Below are 25668 nucleotides of genomic sequence, written 5' to 3'. Positions count from 1 at the left end.
ACACCATAGTTTGACAGTGATTGTATGAAGGGTCTGGTAAATATGTTAGACCAATTGGTAATGCAGCAGACTTGGTTCACAAGGGACCCACAAACATCCATCCTTTGTCCCATTTAGTATCAGGAAGGTCTTGTAGAGTCTGTGGTTTGCCAGATCACACTACCCTATCACAATGCAGACAGGAAAATTTGTTTTTGCAGTGTTTTTCAGCTGGGCACTGAAACAGGGACTGTCCTCGCCAGGAACATAAAAGCCGTGCTGAGCATGGCGATCAGGTTAGACAAAATGATAGTAGCCAGCGCGGTGGGCACTTTCAGTCGCACCGAAGGCGGTTAAATTAGACCACCTACACCAGGAAATGGGCCGTGTGGGTGATGATCGTGATCCCCTCATTGATGAAAACAGTGATTTGGAAGTGTTGTATGACACAGGGTAGCCTCTGTCGAGGGGCACAGGATAATTGGATAATTGTTCAGGGCATTAGTAAGGTTCAAGCTTGTGGCAAGGTGTCGCTCCAGGGTATGCTTGATTCAGGTTCACTGGCCTGCACAATTGGTGACACGGCAGTACAATGGCTTAGAGCTATTGGTGTTTTACTGGAGAAACGGCTGCTAGAGGAGAACATTGTTTTGGTAGGCTGTGGTGGTCAGAGGGTACACCCAGATGGTTTCTATGAACTGGAACTGGAGTTATACCTTATAGCATCCTGGGTCTTGTATTGTTCCAACTTTGGCTGTGTCAGGTCAGCCCGCTGGTTTGATTGTGGGGTCCAATGTTATTAAGCATTTGCTGCATAGCATGAAGAGTTCGAGTGAATACTGGAATCTTACTTCAAAGAATGGTAGTCAGAATACTCCCGACGTAGAACAGTTCCTGGATATGCTGACAAGTGTCCGTCGTTGGCGGGGTGAGGAACTGCTTGATAAGATTGGGACTGTTAGACTGAGGCAGGCGGTCATGCTTTTGCTTCAGCATGAACATCTGGACTGGGGCAGGCTGCCAATTACTTTTGTTATGTCTCTGGGTAGCACAGTTATCATGGAGCCCACATCTTCTAGGGCCATGCCACATAATATCCTGGTCAGCCGAGTCATTACACCCATGTGGGGGGAGAGATGGGTCCCCATGACTGTTGTTGCCCCACAGACAGGCCCATAATTTTGAAGCGGAATAGTAAGTTGGCCGATATTTCACCATGCCTAGCCGCTGAAGATCTTGACATCTTCCAGGGTACCCACATCCTGACTTCCATAGAAGTCAAGGAAGTTTATTGTCATTTGCACCACATTTGCATGAGGTGGAACGAAATTGTGTACACATGGTCCCGGTTAACCCAATTGAAGAAAGAAACATAATAAACAATAATGAATAGTGAAGTAAATAAGATAAAGTAAAAGAAATAAGAAAGGTAAAAGAAGTAAAATTAAGGTACTAAAAAAAAGTGCACCAACTTAAGTATCAAGTGCACCAACTTAAATATCAAGTATGGCAGAGATGTAATATAATTATGATTATAATTATAGCAGCAAATATAAATTATAGCAGCAAATGAAGGCTAGCTAGCTAGCACTTGTAAAGTGACGGTATCAGTAAAGCGTCAGTGATTCATCCTAAAGTGAAGTACTTGTCCATTAGTCGTTCAGAAGTCTTACAGCTACCGGAATGAAGCTGTTTCTCAGTCTGGTGGTTTTACACTTAATGCTTCTCAACCTCCTGCCTGAGGGGAGTGGGACAAAAAGTGTGTGTGCTGGGTGAGTGGGGTCCTTCATGATGCTGGTGGCCCTCTTCCTGCATCTGGAGGTGTATATGTCCATGATGGTGCGGAGGCTGACTCTGCTGACTCTCTGTGTAGCCTTCACCACCCTCTGCAGAGCTTTCCTCTCTGCAGTAGTGCAGTTTCCGTACCACAAGTTGATGCCGGAGCACAGAACACTCTCCACCGTGCATCTATAAAAGGAGATGAGGACTGAGCTCCCCATACCTGCTTCAGGAAGTAGAGCCTCTGATGTGCCTTCCTGACCAAACTGGAAGTGTTGTTGTTCCAGAAGAGGTTGTTACTGAGGTGCATGCCCAGGTACTTGTAGCTGGGCACTACTTCCACCGCAGATCCTCTGACATGCAGGGGGGGGTGTGAGTGTCTGCCCTTCCTGAAGTCCACGATCATCTCCTTTGTCTTCTTCCCATTTATGCAGAGATTGTTTTTCCTGCACCAGTCCTCCAAGTGTTCCACCTCCCGCCTGTAGCCAGACTCATCATTGTTAGTGATGCAACCAACTACAGCTGTGTCGTCCGCAAACTTTACAATATGACAGCCTGGAAGGTTAGTTGAGCAGTCATATGTAAGCAGCGTAAACAGGAGGGGGCTTAGCACACAGCCCTGGGGGGAACCAGTACTGAGGACTATGGGAGATGAGGAGATATTGTGGATCCTCACAGACTGCAGCCTGTTGGTCAAAAAGTCCAGAACCCAGTTACAGAGAGAGAAGCTCAGTCCAAGAGTCAATAGTTTGTTGACTAAGGTCTGAGGGATCATAGTATTAAAAGCGGATATGAAGTCCACGAAGAGCATACGGAGGAATCCTTTCGTTCCAGGTGGGTGAGTGTAGTATGAACCACAGAAGAAATGCCATCCTCTGTGGATCGGTTCTTCTGGTAAGCGTACTGGTGTGAGTTCTCAGTGACACATTTATAGTGACTTTGATGTGGGCCATGATCAGTCTCTCAAAACATTTTGTGACAATCGGCGTGAGGGCTACTGGCCGATAGTCATTTAGTCCCGTTAATGCAGCTCTCTTAGGGACCGGGATGATGGTAGCAGTTTTCATGTAGGTGGGGACTACTGCCCGGATGAGAGAAGAGTTAAAGATGTCTGCTAGGACCTCAGAGAGCTGGTCAGCACAGTTCCTCAACACCCGCCCAGAGATGTTGTCCAGGCCGGAAGCTTTGTGGGGGTTGATCCTCCTGAGGGTCCTCCTTACTTCCGCTACGGACACTCTGAGAGTTTCTTCTCCTAGTCTAGTGCTGGGCAGGGGCGCGTTAGGATCCTCAAAGCAGGCATAGAACTTGTTGAGAGTCTCAGGCAGAGAAGGGTCCCTAGGGCATTGTGTGTCTCCAGTGTTATAGTCCGTAATGCACTTAATACCCTTCCACATACTGTGTGGATCCTGGGAAGAAAAATGTCCCTGAATCTTCTGTGCGTATGTGGCTTTGGCTCTCTTAACGCCTGCAATCAGCTCTCTCCTGGCCCTCCTGAGTCTTTGTGTATCGTTGGACCTGAAGGCGGTGAACGGACTCTTGCATTCAGCCAGGGTTTCTGATTAGGGTAGCACATCACGGTCTTAGTGGTAGTAACATCCTCTGCACACTTACTAATGTAGCTGAGGACAGCAGATGTGTACTCTTCCAGATCCAACTCCCCCTCATGCACAGCAGCATCCCTGAAGACCTGCCAGTCTGTACATTCGAAACAGTCCTGCAATATAGAGTCTCCGTTCTTGGACCATGCAGTGATGGTTTTCTTTACCTGATTCTTTCTTTACCTGATTCTTCCAGAGTAACATCCAGTCATGACCTCTCTCTCAAATGGTCAGCTACACGTCTTGCTGAGTAGGAGCTAGGAGACATTGACATTGACTCCTGCCCAATCAGTGATTCCTCCGGACATAGTATTGAGTTGATAGCAGAGTTTCAGAATATTTTCTCCTGACACAGTAGAAGGGGGAGAGAACACTTGTGTAGGGGTCGGGTTCCACCCACCCTATCCCCTGGCTTTGGTCGCCTGCGGGTCCTCCGGCACCTGCTCGGCGGTTGCCTGCGGTGCCTCCTGCCAGGGGCGGATTGGCCATCTGGCAATTCTGGCAAATGCCAGAAGGGCCGGACCATTTTTTAAATGTGGGCCGGTCAGTTTTTTTTTGTTTTTACATGCAGGCAGCTTTTATCTCTTGCAAGATGTGAATATTATGATGATGATGATGATGATAATAATAGTAATAATAATAATAATAAATGTTAAGCATTTGGCCCAATCGGCGACAGCTGGCTGATTTCGAGATGGGCCGACCCAATCCGACCCAATCAGAGGTTACGTGGACGTAATCAAAATCTGGCAAGAATGTCAAACAGTAAGTGCAACACAAGCTAATTGTCAGAGATGGACCGTAAAAAAAGGAAAGGCGGTGCCGAAAAGCTCAGAGAAAGCAAAAAAAAGGCTCTAAAATCAGACGCTGCCAAATGCATAAAATTAACTGAAATATTCTCCAAAGGTTTAAATTCGGCTGCTGCATCGGAGGACAGTAGCGCGGTAGAGGAGGTAAGAAGAAAACAGAAAATATACTTCTAAGTCATTATACTAAAATATACTAAGTAATTTTCACACCATTCACGCTACTTCTGACAGTTTTTGACAGTAACCTACACTGTGTTTAACAGTTGTAAGCTTAGCGTAGAACTCCCGTACATTTTAAAATGTCATTATCAGCAGATAACGTGGGATTTAGGGTATACAGACTGCTGTATGCTACTAGCAATATAGTCTAACATGCAAAAGAACCTATAGCTACAGTATAGCCATAGTACTGTAGGCATTTGTAGTGAACTCTGAATACATAGCTAGTCTTTAAAGTAAAACATTAAATACATGCATAGGTTACAGTATGTAATTAATCCTTAGGTAGGGTGGAACATAGACTTCTATTACAGGCAATAGTGCAATATATCTATGCAATAGTTAGACAATGTAAAATGAGACATTGGCTTGCTTATGTTCTCCCTTGACAAAGATAGCTCAGCTGCTGCAGCAGAGTCAAGAGTGAGGAACAAGTATAATCACAGACAACCATACAAACATATTAAAATTGCAGAGTTACAGAGTTAAAATGGATGAGAAGATGTAGAATCAGACAGACAATGTGTACAATGTCAACATACTGTAGAAACAAGGAGAAGCGAACATATAGACAGTGGCAATAAAGAACAACACTGCAGAGAATGACATATATAGTTATTTGTGAATAAAAGTATGCTGAAGTGTTGCTAGTGCTGCATGTCCATTTGTGTGTAAAGGTGTGTGTGTGTGTGTGTGTGTGTGTGATACACATTCACAGGTTACTCCTATCATAAGTAATAGCAGACAAACGGCATAAACAGACAGCACACGGACTCTACAAGATTCACAGATTGTTTTTTATTTAGTTTTTACTGTATGTATAAATTTGTTATAAATGGGTTATTTTTGTTCCAGTCACATACATTACATGTTTAAATATCTATTACATATGGTACTGCTTATATTATTTCACCATCTGTACACCAATATAAGTAGTGAATGTGCGTGTCCGTGGGTGGGGCTGTGTCAGTGTGGTAATGTGGGCTGGTGTGGCTACAGTGCCAGGGCTGAATTTTTGTCCCAGTCTGCCCCTGCCTCCTGCGGCGTCTCGTGGGTCACCTTCGGTCCTGCCTCCAGCGGCTCGGCGGTCGCCTGCAGTGACCCCTGCTCCGACTCACCGATCGCCTTCGCCGGCTGTGGCTGCACCTTTACCTGCCGCGGTTTTTGCTCCCTTCTCGCCTCCTCCGGTGTCCCCTTCTGCTCCCTTCAAAAATATTAATATAAAAATTATTAATACAAAGTATAAAGTAAAAATACTTAAAACAAATTAACCTGAACTTTACCTTTGAAAAGAATCATGGATGGTGTCATGCCCAGAGTAAGCGCCTTTGGGGGCGGTACTGTCATGCCCCGATCGTCCGATCCTTCCATGTCCTCGTTAACCCCATGTGGATTCCCCATGTTTACCAGCTGTTTCTGATTGTTGTCGTTAGTCCAATGTATTTAGTCCACGTTTCCGTTTGTTTCCCCAGTCCGGTCATTGTATTGTCAACCTGCAGCCCCCTTGGTTCCTGATCCCTCGGCTCCGATACCCCCGGTCCCTGATCCTATGGCCTCAGTCCCCCTGGCTCTTAACTTTCCAATCTCAGTTTCCTCAGTTCCAGTCCCCCACATTACAGACCCTTCAGTTTCAGTCTCCCCAGTTCTTGTCTCCCATGCTCCTGACCCCACTCCCATGGCCACAGCTTTCACAGCCCCAGTTCCTGTCCCTAGGAGGTCCCTGATGACCTGACCACCACTCCTCCCACCTTGATGGAGCTGGGGGAGGAGCTTGAGTGGGACCCCTCGGGAATTACCCTGACTGTTCCAGTGGACCCCTCCAGTGGGTCACTTCAGCCACCGTCCCCTCATCGCAGCAGATTCCGGCCGGGTTCCCATTTCTCAGTCTCCCAGAGAGGGAGGGGACACTGGCGTCAGGATCGACTCCCTGGCCTACCTTCGCTCCCCCATGTTTCAACTCCACAATCGCCAGTGGGTCCCCTGCCTGCAGCTCATCGGCTGGCTGCGGCCCGGTCTCTGGCGCCGCGTTGGTCATCTGCGCCTGGACCGGCTATGGCTGTACCTCCGCCTGCTGTGGCTATGGTTCCCTCCTCTTCTTCATCACAGTCCCCTTCGCCATCCTCCTCGCCACCTCCAGTGTCCCCTTCAACCCCTGCTCTGGTCTCACGGTTGCCTGCTCTTCCTGTGGCCTCTACTTCACGCCTGATGAGGGTCCCTCCAGCTCCCCTGTGCTCACTCCCCATCCTGCTTCACTGTCATTTCCCTCTAGTTTCTAGTTTCCCCATGTTTGCTCCTAGTCCCTCCGTGCCTTTGATCCCTCCTGGTTCCTTTGTGCCCCTTGTGTTTGCCCCTCGTCCTTCAGTACCTTCTCATTCCTTTGTTCCCCCTGTGTTCCCTTCCTGTCCCTCTGTGTCTTCGTTCCCTGCTGGTCCCTCTGTGCCCCCTGTGTTTCCTCCTCGTCCCTCTGTGCCTTTGTTCCCTTCTGGTCCCTGTGTGCCTCCTGTGGGTGTCCCCCCTGGTGTAGTCCCTCCGTTGTCCCTTTTAGTGTTCCCCTGTCCTGTGTTTCTGTCTTTGGTGTCTTTGTGTTTGTCCGTGTTCCCCGTGATTTGTAGCTTATTGTTTGAGTTCTTTGTGTCCGTGTTGTTCCCCGTGGTGCATTGATGTTTTTTGCTTTTGTTTCCCCAAGTTTCATCGTGTCCTTGGTCTCGTCTCCTCGCTCACCTTAGGCGTGCCCAGAGTGCGCACCTTTGGGGGGGGTACTGTCATGCCCCAATCGTCCGCTCCTTCCATGTGCCACGCCCTCTCGTTAACCCCATGTGGATTCCCTGTGTTTACCAGCTGTTTCTGATTGTTGTTATTAGTCCAATGTATTTAGTCCAATGTATTTATTTGTTTCCCCAGTCCGGTCATTGTATTGTCAACCTGCATAACCGCTTGTTTGTTTAGTTTTACTTCGATTAAACCCCGCATTTCCCTTTGCTCCTGGCGTCTAGCGCATTTGTCTGCGCTCCTTGCGCTGTGAGACACGACAGATGGTGTGAGGGAGATAAGAGAGAGGAGAAGAGGAGGGTTATTTTGTAGGACAACTCTCACTATAACTAACGGAATCACTGCTATTTGTTGGCTCACTGGAATCTTTTTCTTTTTGTGCGACTTGTGAAAAAAAATGCATGTGTATATATATATATATATATATATATATATGTGTGTGTGTATGTATATATATATATATATATATATATATATATATATATATACACTGTATATGTTCATTGTACTGACATTTTTGAGTTGGAGTTCATAACTTCAGGAGGAAGGAGTGTAGTGTTTTAAGACTTAAGTAGGACAACTGCTATTCATGTGTATAAACTATTGTCTGCATATGGTACGTTATCAGTATTACGTCATCACGTAAAGATGGCCTGTTGAGAGTGAATGAAGGAAGAACAAGACCGTTACAGTCATAGTCCTGCGTTTTATCTAAAATATAACCACACAAACACAACAGTTCCTGCCTGCAGCCATTGTTCCCGGGATAGGCTCCGGTCCCCCCCACGACCGCAGTTGGGATTAGATTGCCATATGCTTCCACAAACTTTATTTTCTCCATACCACCCATGTTTTGAGTCCGTCAAGAAAATGTTCTCACATGCCGCTGTACTTTTGCCTGATCTCAACACATAATAATTTAGCCCACATATGTAAATGTAAATAATAATAATAATAATACATATATTTTAGATCCATTTAGGGAGGCATGGGGGGTTGTACTGTATATACGTAGCAGTCTGAAATAGTAGCTACTTGGGTCTGAAATAAATATATAAATGTAAAGAATAATAATACATATGGGCTAAATTGGGTTTTTACAGAGGTAATCAGAATTTCAAAAATGTTAATAAACGCAAAGAGGAAGAATATAGAGCCAATTAAAATTGTCCCTATTTGTAGCACAAAACCACCATACAGTACATGCAGTAAAGGACAGGGGTGAACACCATGGCAAATTCTGAGGGACATTTTTGGTCAAAATGCAGTTTTTACCATGGACAAACACAAACACAAAACAAACAAAGAAAAACAAAATGGAAATAATAATAAGACAAATTTAAAAATAAAACAACAGTAATAGCAATAACAACATTGATAACAGTTTCAGCTGCAACTGTGATAACGTTGTGTGTATGCCTCTACCTTTGTAGGTGTGTACTATTGGTTATGTGTGTGTGTTGTAGAGATAGGTGTGAATATATACCTATATACATACATATATATAATATGTAATAAATACGTATATATGTTCATAGATGTGCTAGTAGTTGATGTGGGGGGGGGGGGGGCATTTTATTTATTTTATTCTGTTTAAAAACATAGCCTACATGATATTGGTGTTTTTCAAGTCAAGTGGACTTTTTACCGGGAATGCAACTGCACCACCTACACTTGACTAATTTAAATGCATTTATTTTCTTTAACAAACTTATTTCTCTGGATTAATCACTATTTGGGCTCTCTCATCTTGCACCCATCTGGAAGAAAAGCTGAGAGTCCATTCGATATCATGATATTCAAACGCAACCCCCTGAGTATGGATGGAAGTGCTCAATGGTGAGGTATTTTTCACATAAGAAAAACGCCAGTCTACACCTAAGCAAAAATAATTTCCTTACAATGCCAATCCCTGCACAACTATGAAAAAGATGCAGGCTAAACACCAGACTTTGACAATGAGGAATATTGTAGGAATAATAATAATAATAATAATAATAATAATACAGTTGGTATATATATGTAGACCTATATGTGTGTATATATCAAAAATTTGGGTATTGGATGTTAGATGTCACAAACAAATTGAGGGGTGGAGAGAGAGAGACATACACATGGAGAGAGAGAGGGAGAGAGAGAGAGAGATTTGTTTAGAGCAACTACAGTTTGAGAGACTAAGAGCAATTCGCAAGATAAAGATCACATATAGTTCTAGGTCCAGGTTATACATTCACCAGATCAAATATTATTGTGAAATAAGCCTAGCTTACCTTCTTGAGGCAAATAAACAGGGGCACCATTTTTGGAAGGAAATATATGTTTCTCAGCAGAAGGCTGGATGTTATTCATAATACATTTTTGACTTGGATTACTACGCCCACAGTAAACAGTAACTAGAAGAAACCACACACTGCAAGAAGCCAACAGGTAACACTTTGCTTTAAAAGGAAATAATCTAGACGAAACAAGACAGTCAAGCAAATGACTCCATTTATTGCAATTCCAAAGTAATACTTGTTTGAAGGTCTATATATATAGGCATAAAATATATCTGGATATTTGCAGAATTTTCAGTTTAATGTTGTTTGTGTACTATTCATCGTTGTTATTTTGTTGACAGCAGAGCGTATATGCGATGCAACACAATGCAGCAGTTGTGTTTCAAGCTAATTAGTAATTTGTACTTCGCTTGATTATTGTCAGATGGTGTAAATGTCCACCTAAATTTTGCACACCTTTTAGCATCTTCCCAATTATCCCAAAGCTGATCTAGTTTATGTGTGTAATTGTATATTTCCAGAATAGCCACAGAAAACTGAGAAAGCATGTTTTGATTTCATGCAGTTTGAGAATGTCAAGTTTTTACCTCAGTTAATTATACTCATCTGACTGGTGGGCACAATTTCCACTTAAGACAGCATTAGAGACATTTACAGAAAAAAACAACAGCTAATCCATACAAATTTACTACTGCAACAGTAGTGTGCCTGGTTTATTAAATTAAATGAAAATGTTATGAATATACGAATAACGATTTAACAAAAAGAATAATGCCTGTTAATTAATGTACTCCTCAGTTTCTTAGCATGTTCAGAAGATCCAGCTTATGATTTGGGAGGGGGGAGGACTGTTAGGAATAATATATATATATATATATATACACACACACACACACACACACTAATGTGAGGACCCACACATCTTCCAGCCTGATCAGAGTGATGGGGCGCCCCTTCTTCACTGAGGAAATGAATCCAGTCTCTCCACTGGGGCAGAAAATATGAATGTAAATATAAACCAAATGACAGTTTACCATCAAACAGCTGAACAGCAGACCAGGGGAATGAAGTTAAAAGGGCACATCGGAGTGTGTGTAATATGGTGACCAGCAGTCTATACCCACAACCATTAGATCAGCCCATATTAAATCATAATAACCTGAAGCAGAAAACATCTACCATTCCATTAAATTTGCAACTGTAATTAAGTAAAGCCTGGGCAAAAGTCCACTTTGCACATAAGCAGTCAAAATTGTTCCTTCTAGATGATGTTTTCAGTTTTTTGCAGAACCTTGCATCTCTCACTGATTTAAGGTTTATCTTATGTAACACTGTACATCCGCTCTCTGCATAATATGGTGTGAGTCACTAATGGGCCAGTTCACAGCACACGAGAGCCTCCCACGGTTTAGCCGTGTGCCAGCACTGTGCTGCTAAGATGCCTGTTCCATGGTTACGCAATTCTAACTGGTCTGTCACTCAGCTTCCCTGGCTGACATCTTTCTTGTGACAGTAATCATGTTACTGGATCATCACCCATCTGCTTGAAGGTTGTTCACATATCCTGAATTACAGAGATTGTGGTGATTATACAGAGAGAAGATGAATGACCCATATAAAGTGTGTTTGCCCAGCAATAAGGCTGGGACTGAAATATAAATCTAGTCTCAGAACTTCCTTCTTATTCTTTGTGTTTCTGGCTCATGACCACCAGTCCTGATAAATATAATTAATCTTAGGAGGAGGCCCTCATGATTCTTCCCCAACTTTTGGGATTGTCTTTAGATGATACCCATTTTTTATCCAAGCATATAATCTCTGGCTCTTTGATATGAAATTTGCTCACATTGAAAAACATGCAGGGTGTTTAAAAGCATTTAAAAACTGATAGGTCACTTAGTTACAGCATTACTCAGTTACCAGGAAGGGTGTGTGTGGACCTGCATATGCTAGTGTTTGCGGATTGCAGCCTTGGTAATAAGCACTAAATCAGCTCCATCTGAGAGTAATCTCAATGCAAATATTAACTAAAATGTACTTACCCATCCATCAGCCATGACCTGGGTTTAGGAGACCACAATTCTGTCGTTTTCCTGAGCAACCATTCAGAACAGGGTCCTAAACTAGAAATTTTGCCAAATAGCCCTACGATTTTGAGGTAATATTGCATTTAAACTTGCCCAGGTCTACAATTCATTAACAATAACCTATGTGTCACATTTACATTAGATATAGTTATTGCAGGGCAGTTACACAACTTTGTGCAAAGTTTAGTGAACAGTGAAAACTAGCCGGTAATACCCAAGGCGATGACACAGTAAGGGGAATTATAGTGGTTGTAAGTCAACCATTGACATACAAAGTATATGACAGGATCCAGTGGGGTGGTATGTTGCTCAGTGGGCACAGTACTCTGTGTCAGTGAAGGTTACCGGTGCAAGTCTGACTTTGGCAGAATAGTCACATCTCCGTGAGGCCTTGAGCAAGGCTCTTAGCCACAAGCTCCATGGGAACTGCTGCAAGTGGCCGTTCTCACCAGCATGTGTGTCGTGGACAGCAAGATTGGGTAGGTGACAAGTGTCATTACTCATATTTTAGTCCAATTACTCTTTATATGACTGAGTTTTAGCATGAAATGTGTACATTTATGAACCACAGCCAGAGGTCATCAAAACTAATGACATGGTAACATTGAGCATATTCAGGTAACTTACCAAAAAATGTATTTTTTTTACAAATAATAAAATTTAAGAAATAATTTGGGTAACAGGACGGAACGTTATGATCATTTCATTGTCTCAAAGCAATTATCCCTGCACAAAGCCCCCAGTGAGCAAGCCAGAGGCAGCAGTGGCAAGGAAAAACTCCCAAGAAGGAATAAACCTAAGTGAGACTATGCAAGTCTGTCTTGTATGAGCCTTGATTAATTAAAACTGAACTGCATTAGTGGAATAACATGAGGCTAAGATTAGAGATGACGCTAGTTTGAGTCTGACTTTTTCGGGCAAGTCTCGCTTTCTTTAGCTACTTTCATGGAATACCCCCCAGGGTAAACTAGTAAGGACCCTAACATATTTGTATACTTACATACATACATACTTGCACATGGCCAATAAAATCTCATGAAATTTGAATTTTGAATCTATGCAAATTAGACATTAACAAAAACATGGTGCGATATAACTTGGGCCTTAAACTCTGTTACATCAGTTTTATCAATCATTCTTGTCATATCGTATTGGATCAGCCATATTCATCCTGTAGCATTTAAGGACAACTCATACTCCTGAACAGACTGCCATAAAGCCTGTTATATAAAAAAATTGGGTTAAATACGATAGTTCATAATAACAAACACACATGGCTTTGTGATACTTGTAAAAAAATTGCACGCCTGCGTCGGTTCACAGCTCGAGGTACAGTACAGTACCATATGCAGTTACTTTTAATTTTACTGTATAATTATTATTATGTGCTGTATTATTATTTTTTCTGACTTATCTACAAGTTCGACTTAAAAACAAACTTTGGTAATAGATCTCATTCATATCCTGGAGACTGTAATTGACTTATAAATTATCTTTTGTGGGCTTGTGGGTTTGTCTCATTTCCACAGTCACATGAAGTGTGGTTGTTGTGAACTGGTCATTCTAAATAGCCCTTGTGCCAGCATTTCCTGCCATGGATCACCTTTGACCTGCCACTTACAGCTTAATTAATTTCCACGTCTTGCTTGGTTATTTGGCTCTCTGGTTTCCATCAGGCTGGCCCATCATGGACCCCGGAGCAGCGAGATTCTCCCTCCTGCCTGTCATGTCCATCCTGCTGCTCCAGCCTGAGGCCCAGGCAGCTGATGGCCCCCCGGATGGATGTGGTGCATCCATCCTTCCGCTGTACTATAAACTGTGTGACCTGAGTGCCGTCTGGGGTGTGGTGGTGGAGGCGCTGGCTGCGGCAGGAGTGGTGCTCTCCTTCATACTGCTGGTGGTGCTGCTGGCCAGCCTGCCATTTGTGACAGACAGCCAGCGGCGGAGCTCGGTGGGAATACAGGCCAGCTTCCTGCTCTGCACCATGGGCCTCTTTGGCTTGGCCTTTGCCTTTGTCATGGGCAGGAACTTCACCACCTGCACGGCACGCCAGCTCCTCTTCGGCGTGCTGTTCGCTGGCTGCTTCGCCTGCCTGCTAATGCAGGGTGTGCGGCTGAACCTACTGGCTCGTCGGGACAAGGGCCCCCCGGGCTGGGTGCTCTGCCTGGGCACCCTGGGCCTCTGGCTGGTAGAAGCCATCATCAACGTCGAGTGGCTGGTCCTCACTATGTCATTCCCATCGGCTAACAGCACCACTGATGTGCCCGTGCCCTGCCCCACTTCCAACCAGGATTTTACCATGGCACTGATCTACGTTATGGTCTTATTACTTACTTCCCTGATAGGCGCTGTGTCAGCTTTAATAGGCAAGAGACGCCAGTGGCTGAAGGAGTGCACCTTTCTCTTGGCCACAGCCTCCATCTCCCTGGCCATCTGGGTGGTTTGGCTCACCATGTACATCCATTGGAATGATGGCAATGGCAACTCCAGCTGGGATGACCCCACATTGGCCATAGCCTTGGTGATCAATGCATGGGTGTTCCTCACTCTCAGCAGTTTTCCCCAGATCTGCATGCTCACAGATGACCACACCTCAAAGCTTGGCTATGGGGAATCCCTCTACAGCAACACAGAGGTAACCTATGAGAACACTGTGAAGGAGCAGAAGGCGGTCGGTGTTTCCAGGACGCCCTATGAAAACTTGTACATGGAGAACAAAGCATTCTCTATGAACGAGCCCAGCCCAGGTAACCAAACGCCACACTTCAGGCATTTTATGCTTAGACGTTGCTGCTGTCCAGTCTAGGTCAAGCTGCAACGTGAAGGAAAGGGGCATACAACACAACGGTTCAAGCAAAAGGTTTGGTTATAAGTCAAATATCAGCTGTCTTTATTGCCATTTATGCATATGTTGGTGTGATGTGTCAAACAAAAACCCACCCATGAGAAATAGAAAACAAACAGGCAAGTGTCACCATAAAGGAAAACTAAATGTGTCTTCTTAAAAAAGCCCATTCTGTTTTGTATGAATACCAGCAATTTCAAAAACTGTAGTCTGTCTCAAAGCCCATCTTCAAATGACAGAATATTCCAGAAATTCAAAAAGGAAAACACACAAGAGCACATTGTTGTCTTCTATATAATTCAGGCCCTCTGTATTGTCACTTCCATGCTATTTACTGTTTGAGGGTAATCAATTGAAGCAAACATGAATTTCAGTCATTCTGTAAAACAGTCTGTTGCTTTCATGTGCAGTGAGCTTTAGTGGCTCTAAGCTCTTCTAATTTTTGGCATCACCATTGTTCTACCTGCCACATGACTGATGATCTTTTGAGTGAGAAGGATGCTAAGAAGGACTTAGCCATTGAGAGCTTCTCACGAGGGGTCTTAAGCCATGGGGAGTTTCACCTAATTGTGCCAGGCAGACAGATGTCTGGCTCTGATAAGGAGGTGTGTATAAGTCCTGAATGAGTTTAGTTCATGTTGGTACGAGGAGTTTCAAGGGAGTTAAACCATGATGTGTGTGACCAGTCCCAGTACAACCAACTAGGTGCAAAGTTGTTCTTTGCCTGGTTTTGAATGTGTAGGAAAACACTCTATCTGATCGCTTCCCCTCAGTCCCATTCTGATTCCATCCATAGGCAGGAGACCTACATCCCCTTACAGCAACTGGTCTCGCAGCAGCATTTACCAGCCCACTGCACTAGCCCTCATCACGAAGGGCCCGCCAAATGTAAGTGCCAACTTGCAGCCTTCGTTACACAGTAATAGTTTTAAGATGTACGGAGATGTTTGAAGAATTTATGAGTCAAGATCACGAGTCAGATTCACACCATTGTACTATTGTACTGGCCATTTTTCACTCTGATCAAGGTCAGCTGGAGAAATCAGTGTCTTAAGAGAAACTGGTGCTGGTAGCCTTTATGTTTCGCTGTACATTTGCCTGCATGTCGTTGGTGTGACCCTCTTTGCCCTGTTTTGAGCAGAAGGATTTGTCCTATGATGCACTGACGGCGCGGGTCACTGCCAACCCACAAGTCCTAAGCCGGAGTCCCTCTGCAGCCCCCCAGAACCAGACCTTGCCTGGAATCTGACTCATAAACACAGGCACTGTAGGTTAAAGGGAGCCATCCTACCTGCTGACCATCATACCTGCCCTGCCACCCACTTCCTGTCCTGTGATTAATGTATATGGTACCCTCACACTAGGGCCTATCCAAGGGCATTAGTCTGTGGCATCGGCTGGGGCTGATTCACGCACTTGGTGTTCCAGAGCACAGCCAACTCAGTATGTTTGATGAAGCTCTACCTGCACAAAAACAGCCTCCGCTCCAGAGCTGTGAAATGGAGTTGCCCCAGCAATGTCTGCTTAAAAAAAACACAGAGAAGCACAGCTGCAAGAGTTTTTTTTTATTTTCCTGAAGTCCTGTTTAATTTGAAAAGCCCCTTTTCTTTGATTCTAGTCCAGTATGTTAAACTCAACTGGTAAGCACACCCCGGCCTCACCCAATTTTTTATCTGTGAAGAACCATTTGTCACTTGATTTTTGTCTGTTTTCCCTGTGCCTATGGACTTATAAGAAGTAAGTAGGAGCCCACCCCCCACTGTATTTCAGCCAGACCACCCCCGGGAGTGAACCAGGAGACAGAAATCAGAGTCTAACTTGATAAGATGGAACTGTAGATTGTTTCTAATCAGTTACAGCTGAATAAGATTTTGTAAAGTTTTTATTGCCTTCTATACATATGCAGAACCTGTATTCAATGAATGAAAACTGCGAATACATACTCTACCTGTGATTCTTTTCATTGTACATCATGAGTCTACCACAACATCTCAGGAAGATAATATTCATAATCAGCAGAACTCAACCAGTGTCCGTAACTTGAAACCAGGAGCTCCTGTTTTCCCACAAACTACTCATGTCTATTCATTTAATAAATGCCCCCAAGACCACAGGAACATGTAGCACTCGTTTTGTTCAATAAGGCATAGTAAACAAGGAAACGCAGGTTCACAACAAGCTCTGTTCTCTTGTAAGGTGAAACATTTGCATAGCGATCCCAAGAGATAAAGGGACCGCCCCCGAAAAGGATAGAGACACATGCAGCACGATAAGCAAATACAAGTCATGAAGTCCTCACACACATTGAATATTGGTGAACCACACTCTGTCCCACATGATTAGATGGTAACATATCCACAGTAATGCTGGCAGATTCTCACTATTTCTGGTCACAGATGAGCTATGGCGTGTCTTTGGTGACACGGTTTTGCTTACGAGATCCAAGTATTTTAACAGCACAAGTGGCCACTGGCATCCAGCCGTTCATCTAGCTTCGTCTGCTCGGTATTCAATTAAAGGACTACCAATGTAGATAATGTTTTGCATCACGATTCTCCAGCGTGTGCTCTGCTTGTGAGCTGTGCTTGTGACCTCCACTTGGCATCCATTTTGAACAGTGAAGATGGGACATGCTTTAGCTCGGCTGCTAACTGGCCTGTTTACCCTGCTTTTAGAATCACAAATCATGTTACAAACTTAGTTTGGTTATTCTAATGCATAAAACCTAGAATGGAGGAGCCTAAACGCAGTCATGCGGCCGATGAGTTCATGGCACATCCTTAAGTCAGTATAGCATAAGAGGGGCTCTGCAGGTCCTATGTGTCTATATGTGGCACAAAATCCTTAAAATCAGTGACATATTAATAGACTGTTCTAATTCTCTGAGCAAGAGTCCTTCAGCGTCCTTATGCTCTGAAAAGTAGCAAGATGTGTGTATGTTTATTGGGATTTCTTTTGTCAAAACTGGGACAAAGTGACAGAGCATGGTAACACTTGAGGGGCACAAATAATATACTATGGTGACACTTTACAATATGGTGCCATAACAACTTAGTAGTAACTCAGCCACTCAAATACAAATCATAATAGTACTGTATATTATTTATGCCTCCTCAAGTAAAGTGTTACCCAGAGCAGCTCTCCCCACCCAATCCTATGCCCCGGACTTTCACCAAGCCAGCTTATGAGTTATCCTGCTCAGTGCTTTATGCCACCCCTGGTCACATGTTCCGGTCCGAGCCTCATGACACCACAACCAAGCCCATGTTTGAGATTCCAATTTCATGGCTGTGAAGAATCAGGAGGCTAAACAGACTTCTCTACCTACGTTCAGAGGAACACATAACAATGTTTATATTTTCAAAAAACTCATACAAAGAAGAAGAAATAATGATAAATTGTAGAGAAAGAATCAGTGGTTGAAGCAATCTTCAAGAAGACTAGAACAATTAAATGGTGAAAGTAGTACAGTGTTATACAGTATAATGCAGTAGAATACTGCAGCATTAAAAATAACACAGGACATGATACTTAGTAAATTAACATGCTTTGCTTAATTACAAATGATACATGATACATTAATGAAGATGAATGTTGTAGATGTAAGTTGTGCACAAAGACCGTTTGGCATGTCTTAATAGCTATTTCAATGGTAAACAGGTCCGCAGAGAGCCACTAATCGGATTCTGTCCATTTTTTTACCCAGACATTCTCTAAAAGGGGCAGGGAAATTGGAAAGAATCACTGGAATTACATAATAATTGTGTGGCAAAAGTGAGCTATTTGAAGGACACTAAACCCTGAACAAAATGTTAGGACAAAACATAAATGAAACATGCTTGAAAACATCTGTGATAGCCCACTGCAGGATTTGCTCTTTCAATGTTACCAAGCCTCAAAACTATCAAGAGTTTGGAATGCAAATCTTGTTCATGCAGCTATCTCAAAGGGTGCTTTTCCACCGCACAAAGTACGATACTTTCGCTTTGTATGAGGTTAGCCCCACACGAGTATCTGCTGATAACAGCAGACCTCCACAGGCTGACGGTGTCCTGCAGATTGGTATCTGTGTGCAGTGAACTAGTTTCTAGTCTAATCTGTCCTGATCTTTTTTACATATGAAAATATTATGATTTATACAACAATGACAGGCCTTTATGCGTGCCTAGGTCATAAGAGCCAGTAGGGATACAGACAGACCTTTAGGGTAGGGTCTTCATGGACGATTCTTAAAGTATAAAACATCAATAATCATGAATACCAGAATTCAACAAAAGCTAAATGCACAGTACATTACCACACTGACTTCCTTCACATTGAATTCCAAAATCGAAGTAGCAGACTGACTGATTCACATTTCCTAAATGAATCTGCATAAAGATTGCAATAGAACAGCCGCTCAGATACTGAGAATGTGCATGCAGCACATGGATTTGTTCTGTACCAACCTGCTCATGTTACGCTAAGGAGGATCCGGAAGGAAAGAGGATCACTGATCTCGTAACGGATCAGCGGATATGAGAAATGAGTGGATAGACAGAAAGAATGAGAACACTAAGAAATACTTTGATTGGGCATGGAGATGATATCATTGGGGAAACTGCATCTGGAGGGGAAAGACGGCAACACAGCAAGGATAAGGTGAAAACTGGAAAAGCAGACTGTGTGAGAATGAGAAATTGATACAAGTGCATTGTGGGAAAAATAAGTGGTAAAGGGAATCTGGGTGGTATTCAGTAACAGGTTTATTTAGCCAAAGAAAACTGTCAAGACATGAATGACAGGCAGACTGAATCAAGAGAACCAGGTACAGTAGTCATCTTACTTTCCCCTCCCAAAGCTGCCAAACAATATTTGCCCCCCCCACATCTGCACTTCACAGCCTCTCTATTTTCCCATACCCTTCCAACGACAGCGACATGTAGCCTGCTCAGCCCAGGCCTTGGCAAACAGCTGTGGCTGTCCTATGTAGAGAGAGTATACTGCTAAAGTGAAGGTCCCTCTACAGAAGCCCTGTCACACCAAACACATTCAGCATGTATTTCACATCAGCTGCTTCAAACATTATTCAGAAAAAACAAAGATGGATGATAGGGCTGAGTGCGCACATATAGTACAGGGTTAAGAGTAAATCATGACATGGAGTGGATCTGATGAATCCACACCAATCTCTCCAAATGCCGTTTTGCAAATCTATGGTCTGAATGTGCTGACACTCTCCACCTTATCAATTTACATTTGCAGCTCAGGCAAATAACGTACCTGAGATCATAGATAGTATCTCACAGCCTCTCAGAAAGGCAGGCTAATGAACCCTAGTGGAAGGACTGCAAACAGTGCTTAGCCACCTTAAAAACGCAATATGACCATAAGAACTAACCATGAAATGAAAATGAAAAGCTTGAGAAATGGAATAATACATATGCACCTGATTCAGGGTTTACCCCTCCTGTATGATTCCCACCAGTTTAGGTGGCTGACAGTAAAATTTGCCCCTGCTCATTATCAACCTCATAAATGTGGATTTGAAATGGAAGTTATTATTAACTAATACATTGCTCAGCTAAAAAAATCTGGTAGTGGTTTGAGATAAAGTGTTTCATTTTTGTCACGCTAACAATCCCAACACACTTTGCAGTCCCTCACGCAGATGATTTATGATTTGTACTAATGCACTCTTCAGTATAAATTTAATAGCAATTAACTGAAATGGTAAAATAACCATGGAAAAGGGTAAAATAATAAGGGGAGACTAAGGCTGACAGGAAGTCTGAATGCTAACATCCTAAGTAGGAGCCCTGCATGCTGAGCCACATACCCCAACCAGTGGGCCTAAGGCCTGCACTGAGCCACTCTGCACTGGTACAGCCCTGATCCACTCCTGAACAGGCCGTGTTCACATCTTAGGCGTGTCTCCTCCTACACACAGCAGCAACCTGGTTTCTGTGAGTCTGCTAGCCCCTAAATTCAGCAGTTGTGCCTGAACCATCAGTGTGGGCTCAGCTGCTGCTTCACCGAGGGCCCCTGATCCCTCTGCTTCATGGCCTTCAAGTGGCGGTAGGCATTGACCACGCGCTCCCGCTCCTCTTCCATCATCCGCTGCCGTGCCATGGAGGGCTTGTTGCCGGAGACTGACGAATGGCCAAGGAGAGAGCTAAGCAGTAGTTCCTTTGGCGCCCCCTAGAGACAGCAGATATATTTTGAAAAATTCAAATTCATGAACTGTCTAAAAATAAATTCATACTTGAGTTGCAGAGAAAGGGAAGCATGTGGAGAGATTTTGCACCTGAGACTTTGCTGGAGCTTTGCGGGGTTTAGCTGTCAAGGATGGGGGAGCCATGGCGACCTCCCCAAACTGCACTTTCTCTGCAAGGGAAAGAGTGACCTGAGAACGAAGCAAAATCTTGAGATGCGACTGAACCATTTGGCTCAAACATCCACCCACCTGTAAATTTCTCCTTCTCCTCCCTCTCTTCTCTCTTTGCCATCTTCTTCTTCTGCAACCTTTCCAATCTTACTTTATCAAATCTGTAATATGAGAAAGGACAAGTCAGAGATAAGAAAGGGCAACACCAAACACTATACAATAAATAAATGAAGCTGGTTCTAGCTAATCTTCAAGACCTAAACCCATCCTCATCCGCATGTTTTAATGACATAGCAACATAATCATTGATGGCATTAGTTCTATCATCCATCCATCCATAAAGCAAAGGAAGCACAGGGCACACATGCAATGGGTAATTAAGAAACACTTATTCACATAGGTTCCACACAGAACAGGTAGATGGGGGTCAAGAATCAAAGTCACAATCCAGGAGGAGTGAGGCTCTAGTGCTAATGGCTGAACTGCCCATGCTCATATCAGATGCACATAAGCACAGCCAACGAGAGGTTCAAACAGTACTCAGCAACAGCACTAAGCAAACGTGGATAGTCAGTTAATACGTACTCTTTCTTCTTCTCAGCCTTGCGCGTGTCTGCTGGCTTCTCCTGCCTGTCTGGCTCCAGCTCTGGCTGGCGCTCCACCTGGTTCAGAGTGAGGAACTGCACGTGCTGGGTCTCCTCTCTGATCCGCTGCATGTACGCCATCTTTGACTCCTTCTTTCCCCTCTGGAAGTTTGGGACAGGGATGTCCGTCGCCTGTGGGACCCCAGTATCTGGCTTTGGCGCCATGGCTACAAGGGAGGAGCAATGGGAACAGCCAATCAGATCATCCTGATTATGTGCCAATCAAATGGACAATAAAAAGCAAGCATGCATTACTGAATAACATGTTCCTTCAAGCAGCACATAAACATCAGAAAGTCCATTAAATACGTTTCATCCATCAACCTCAACTGAGCTTTGCATCATACCTGTTGTTTCATAATTTACCACACCTAGTTATCAAAATGTTCATTTAGCTGATAAACACAAATGCTTAAATGCTGCAAATCAGAGACACTCATGAGCAAAGCACTGCAAGAGAGCAGAGATCGTAACTCTCTAAGTTAGCACCTCTCAACATGGCCTTCCGCTTGGCGACTCCCAACTTCATCATCTCCTTACTCTTCATGATCTCACGCAGCCGAAAGGGGATGTGCTCCAGGTGTGCCGTCTGCCGGGGTTTACTGTCCCGTTTAATGCTCTTTGTCCTGACAGACTTCCTGCCTTTAGACATTGTGCTCTGGCTGTGATCACACAAATAACCAGGTTATCAGCACTTCTGCGGTCAAAAAAATGCTCTACAGCTATTCATCGAGTAACATTCCAGTTACATATAACAAAGTCTATTGTAAATACAGACACTCCTCACTTAATGATTGAGTTCCGTTACTATTTCAAGCATACTGCACTGGCAATGGGTTTGTGTCAACCATCTTTAGATATTGTTTTAATCTGACTTTTGCACCATTTATGACATTTTCAGTATATTTATAGATGTTTACAGGTAATTGTTTTTATTTACTTTCGCCGACATTTTTTACTGTATGGTCAGGGTTACCAACTTTGGTCAGCTGGCTTGCTTGAGATTTTCAATTTGAAATTGAGTCTGCACACTCATTTACATACATGTAACACTTTTATTACCTTGCAAATAGTCTGTGGGGTTTGCAAACCATGCCAGAGCTCTTGATGTATGGTAGCTAATTTTTGGCTTATACTGTAATATAGATATGCCTTAAGACTTCTTGTGTGTACATGAGAGTGTCACGCCTGACGCCTGATAGCTGGCAACCCTGTGTGGGAAGCACAATAAAGCACAAATTTTATAGACGAAATCTGTAGTCTTGGAGATTGCAAACACTAGTGTAGTGAATACTTATGGACTGCGGAAAGGAAACACTGAGAAAGGGTGATGCGAAAAGAGATGCTTGATGCTGAGACGCCACAGTTAAACAGGTAGATTAAGTGAGGAGCATCTGTAATATCCACTGACTGAAAGATCCATAAAAGAGGATGTAGTAGAATATTAGCAGTGCATCGCTTAGTGTGACAGGTACAGGAGAATGGCCAATGCTGTCAGTCATATAATGACCCACTACTTACAATGGTTTCTGCCATGTTATGCATACATGCATATGTACAGTATGGACTGCATTAATGTTTGAGTAGTAGGTTTCTGATGAAACAAACGATGAGTGAGCGGGCAGCGATGGCAGCCGTATAATGACCGTCTCTAACTTGTAAAACAGTATGCATACAGTAATGTAAATGTGATAGATAGCTACAATAACATGACACAATACCTGTACGGTGCTATTTCGTTAAAAAAAAACAATGCAATAAAATACTTGAAATATACAATATTTCGCCGCAGATTCAATCGTCGTTTTCTTTCTCACCTCCCACTGTTTGCTACGGCTCGCATCTTTGGATTTCATAGCGGCTTGTTTTTCGTGAGTTTTAAGGGCAATCTTTTTATTATAAAGTGTTATTTTATATTTACATACTCTGCTGTACTGTGTACAGTAATTCATGTATATTACAGTAATATACATAATGTCTTGCTTGTCCCCTATAGCTAAGGAGATACGCCCAAATTGACTTGTGTCCGGTGTCTCAAACGCGATTGCCAGTCGACGGATACTTGTACGTATACCACCGGACAGGCATTTTTGCAAACATTTTTAACTTCGACAGTCTGCTAATTAAAGATAATTTGTTACGCAATGGTAGTTCCGCAGCTCCACGTCTTCAGGGTTTGTGGGCTCGGTTGACCCATGCTTTGTGAAATTAGCAAGGGTTTTCCACTGTCACACATTTGGCGTGACACTCACACTTTCAGACTTTCGCGTTCACGCAAGACATTTTACGGCGAATCCACATTATTCTATTATAAACCTAAAATTAGCTACATCAAAAGCGTTGGGGTAGTTTGCGAACCCTACCGACTATTTACCGATGTGATAAAACTGTTGCATACATGTAAATGCGTATGAAGACTCGTCTTGAATTGAAAATCACGCCAATCAGCTGAACAAAATTGGCAACACTGATTAGCTTGTTCTCTCGTGTTTTTATAAGAAGTTAGCGAAATACATGTAGTAGCTTAACTAAACTTTAAGGAAACGTAACTGATCATTTTCATTAACATACCGATTTGAAGTTTAGTCTCTCTCGTATACAAGGCAAAGATTCTATTGTAAACTAAACCGATACAAGATATCAGACAGATGTTTGAACAAATAAAATAAAACCTTAATCTTAAACAAATACAGTCATGTTCTGGAATAAATAATCTTCTACCTCTTAAGCTGATTTGTTTTGGATTCACGCTGCGATTGTTCAGGTTGGGTTTTTTTGTTTTTTCCCATGTCGTAAAACTCTTTTTTAAAATAAATACATTAAAAGAACACACACAAAATTCAAAAACAAATGAAACCGTAACAAACTATCTCCACATGGTCCTAAACGCCTACTTCCGCCTATAACCTTTAACCCTGATCAAGTCCAACCCCTAGGCGTTTAAGTTTAACACCGATTGGCTGACTATATTTTGTCTTGCTCGTATTCGTTGTTCCCAGTTTTCTAACCAATGAACATTCATGGTACGTTTTATACGTGCAAAGTTATAGAAATGGTAGGTGTATTAAGCACCGAGTAGCAGTATTTAAATACAGCTAATTCATTTTGACTATAAACTTGCTTTTAGACATGTCGTTTGCTAGCCTTAAACCTAGTGCATGTTCCACACGTGGTGTTACGGTCCGCGCATAGTGCGCGTGACGTAAGGTTAGTCAAATGTGTCCTCTAGGGATGTGCAGATCGATACGGTCTTTCGACTTGTATGTTGTCATTTTGATTCTAACATTTAAAATGTCGATTTTTAAAACTAGTAATTTAAAGGTTTATAGCATTATATGAGCAGGACATGAACTAGTACCAGGCAGGGTCGTCTGTGAGGGTGAGGGTGTTTGGACTTTTAGAAGGACTGGGGAAATGGGATGATCGGCACAGACCATGTGTGTGCAATCCAGTGACGTGTTCAAGACCATCTTTTTCGAGATCAAGACTGATCCTACCTAAGGCCAACACAAGATCAAGACTTTTAATTAAGACCAAGACTTTTTTGGTAGAATGCACCCATGTTGGGACTATATTTTCATTTATGTAATTCCAAAAAACTCTATTATTGAAAAACTTTAATGTTCACAAACTCTAAACAATAATGCAGATGTATTAAAAAACACGCAATATAACAAAATCATGTGCACAAAGCCCAGCTCCTTGACAGCGATCGTAAATTGCAACTCTAACAATCAACACTAAAACAATAAACACTACCAACAATGTCCAAAACAGTCCAGTATAACAGGGGCATTTGATGATGGATGAGTGAAAGAAGTACCTTGTGAACAGCTCTTCGAAAGGAGTCAGTGTATTTGTAAAGCTTTGAAATTGGCACGAGTTGACATTTACTAATGACAGCTGCTGCCATGCATCAGATCTAATGAGCTGATTAAGGTCTGAAACCTTGTAAAAAGAATCTGAGACTTTGGAACTCTTAGGGTGCCCAAACTTTTGCAGAGTGCCATAATAATGAAAATATTGTGCATTTTTTCCATTTCCTACAGAGACTGTGTTTACATCTTTTCCATAAAAAAATGACCAAAATATGTTATTTATCGAGGGGTGCCCAAACTTTTGCATACTACTGTATGTTAATTGGAGCAGACAGTGGGTTGCGTTTGCTGATTCCATTGTCATTGTGTCCCTTACACATGGTCGCCCATGTCGCTCAAATTAATGTGGCCTAAGTTAGCTACTCATTTGCAATTTTCTATTTCATTTGCAATTTCATTTTGATTCTCATTTTGG

At 43.0% G+C, this 25668-nt stretch overlaps 2 protein-coding genes across 3 annotated transcripts; one reads left to right on the top strand and one right to left on the bottom strand.

Annotated features, from left to right (window-relative positions):
- Window positions 1-4105: 4105 nt before the first annotated feature.
- LOC111838290 (G-protein coupled receptor family C group 5 member C-like) lies at window positions 4106-17294 on the top strand. 2 transcript variants are annotated; one of them, XM_072704923.1, is made up of 4 exons: window positions 4106-4309; window positions 13196-14266; window positions 15161-15252; window positions 15506-17294. In XM_072704923.1, exons 2-4 carry the CDS (start codon window positions 13207-13209, stop codon window positions 15611-15613), a joined length of 1260 nt encoding a protein of 419 aa, XP_072561024.1. In that variant the 5' UTR covers window positions 4106-4309; window positions 13196-13206; the 3' UTR covers window positions 15614-17294. The 2 variants fall into 2 exon arrangements, with proteins under 2 accessions (XP_072561024.1, XP_023656895.2); XM_023801127.2 differs by lacking the exon at window positions 4106-4309 and adding an exon at window positions 9289-9580.
- Window positions 17295-19087: 1793 nt separating this feature from the next.
- Window positions 19088-24292, bottom strand: ccdc137 (coiled-coil domain containing 137). The gene is made up of 6 exons (XM_023801128.2): window positions 24097-24292; window positions 21865-22037; window positions 21317-21542; window positions 20810-20892; window positions 20651-20730; window positions 19088-20544 (listed from the first exon to the last, which is right to left on the bottom strand). Exons 1-6 carry the CDS (start codon window positions 24162-24164, stop codon window positions 20353-20355), a joined length of 822 nt encoding a protein of 273 aa, XP_023656896.1. The 5' UTR covers window positions 24165-24292; the 3' UTR covers window positions 19088-20352.
- Window positions 24293-25668: the final 1376 nt, after the last annotated feature.

Source organism: Paramormyrops kingsleyae, chromosome 22 (assembly GCF_048594095.1).
Source record: "Paramormyrops kingsleyae isolate MSU_618 chromosome 22, PKINGS_0.4, whole genome shotgun sequence".
Taxonomy (NCBI): Eukaryota; Metazoa; Chordata; class Actinopteri; order Osteoglossiformes; family Mormyridae; genus Paramormyrops; species Paramormyrops kingsleyae.
The sequence above is the reverse complement of the archived record's forward strand: the minus strand, read 5'-3'. Positions and strand labels throughout refer to the sequence as shown.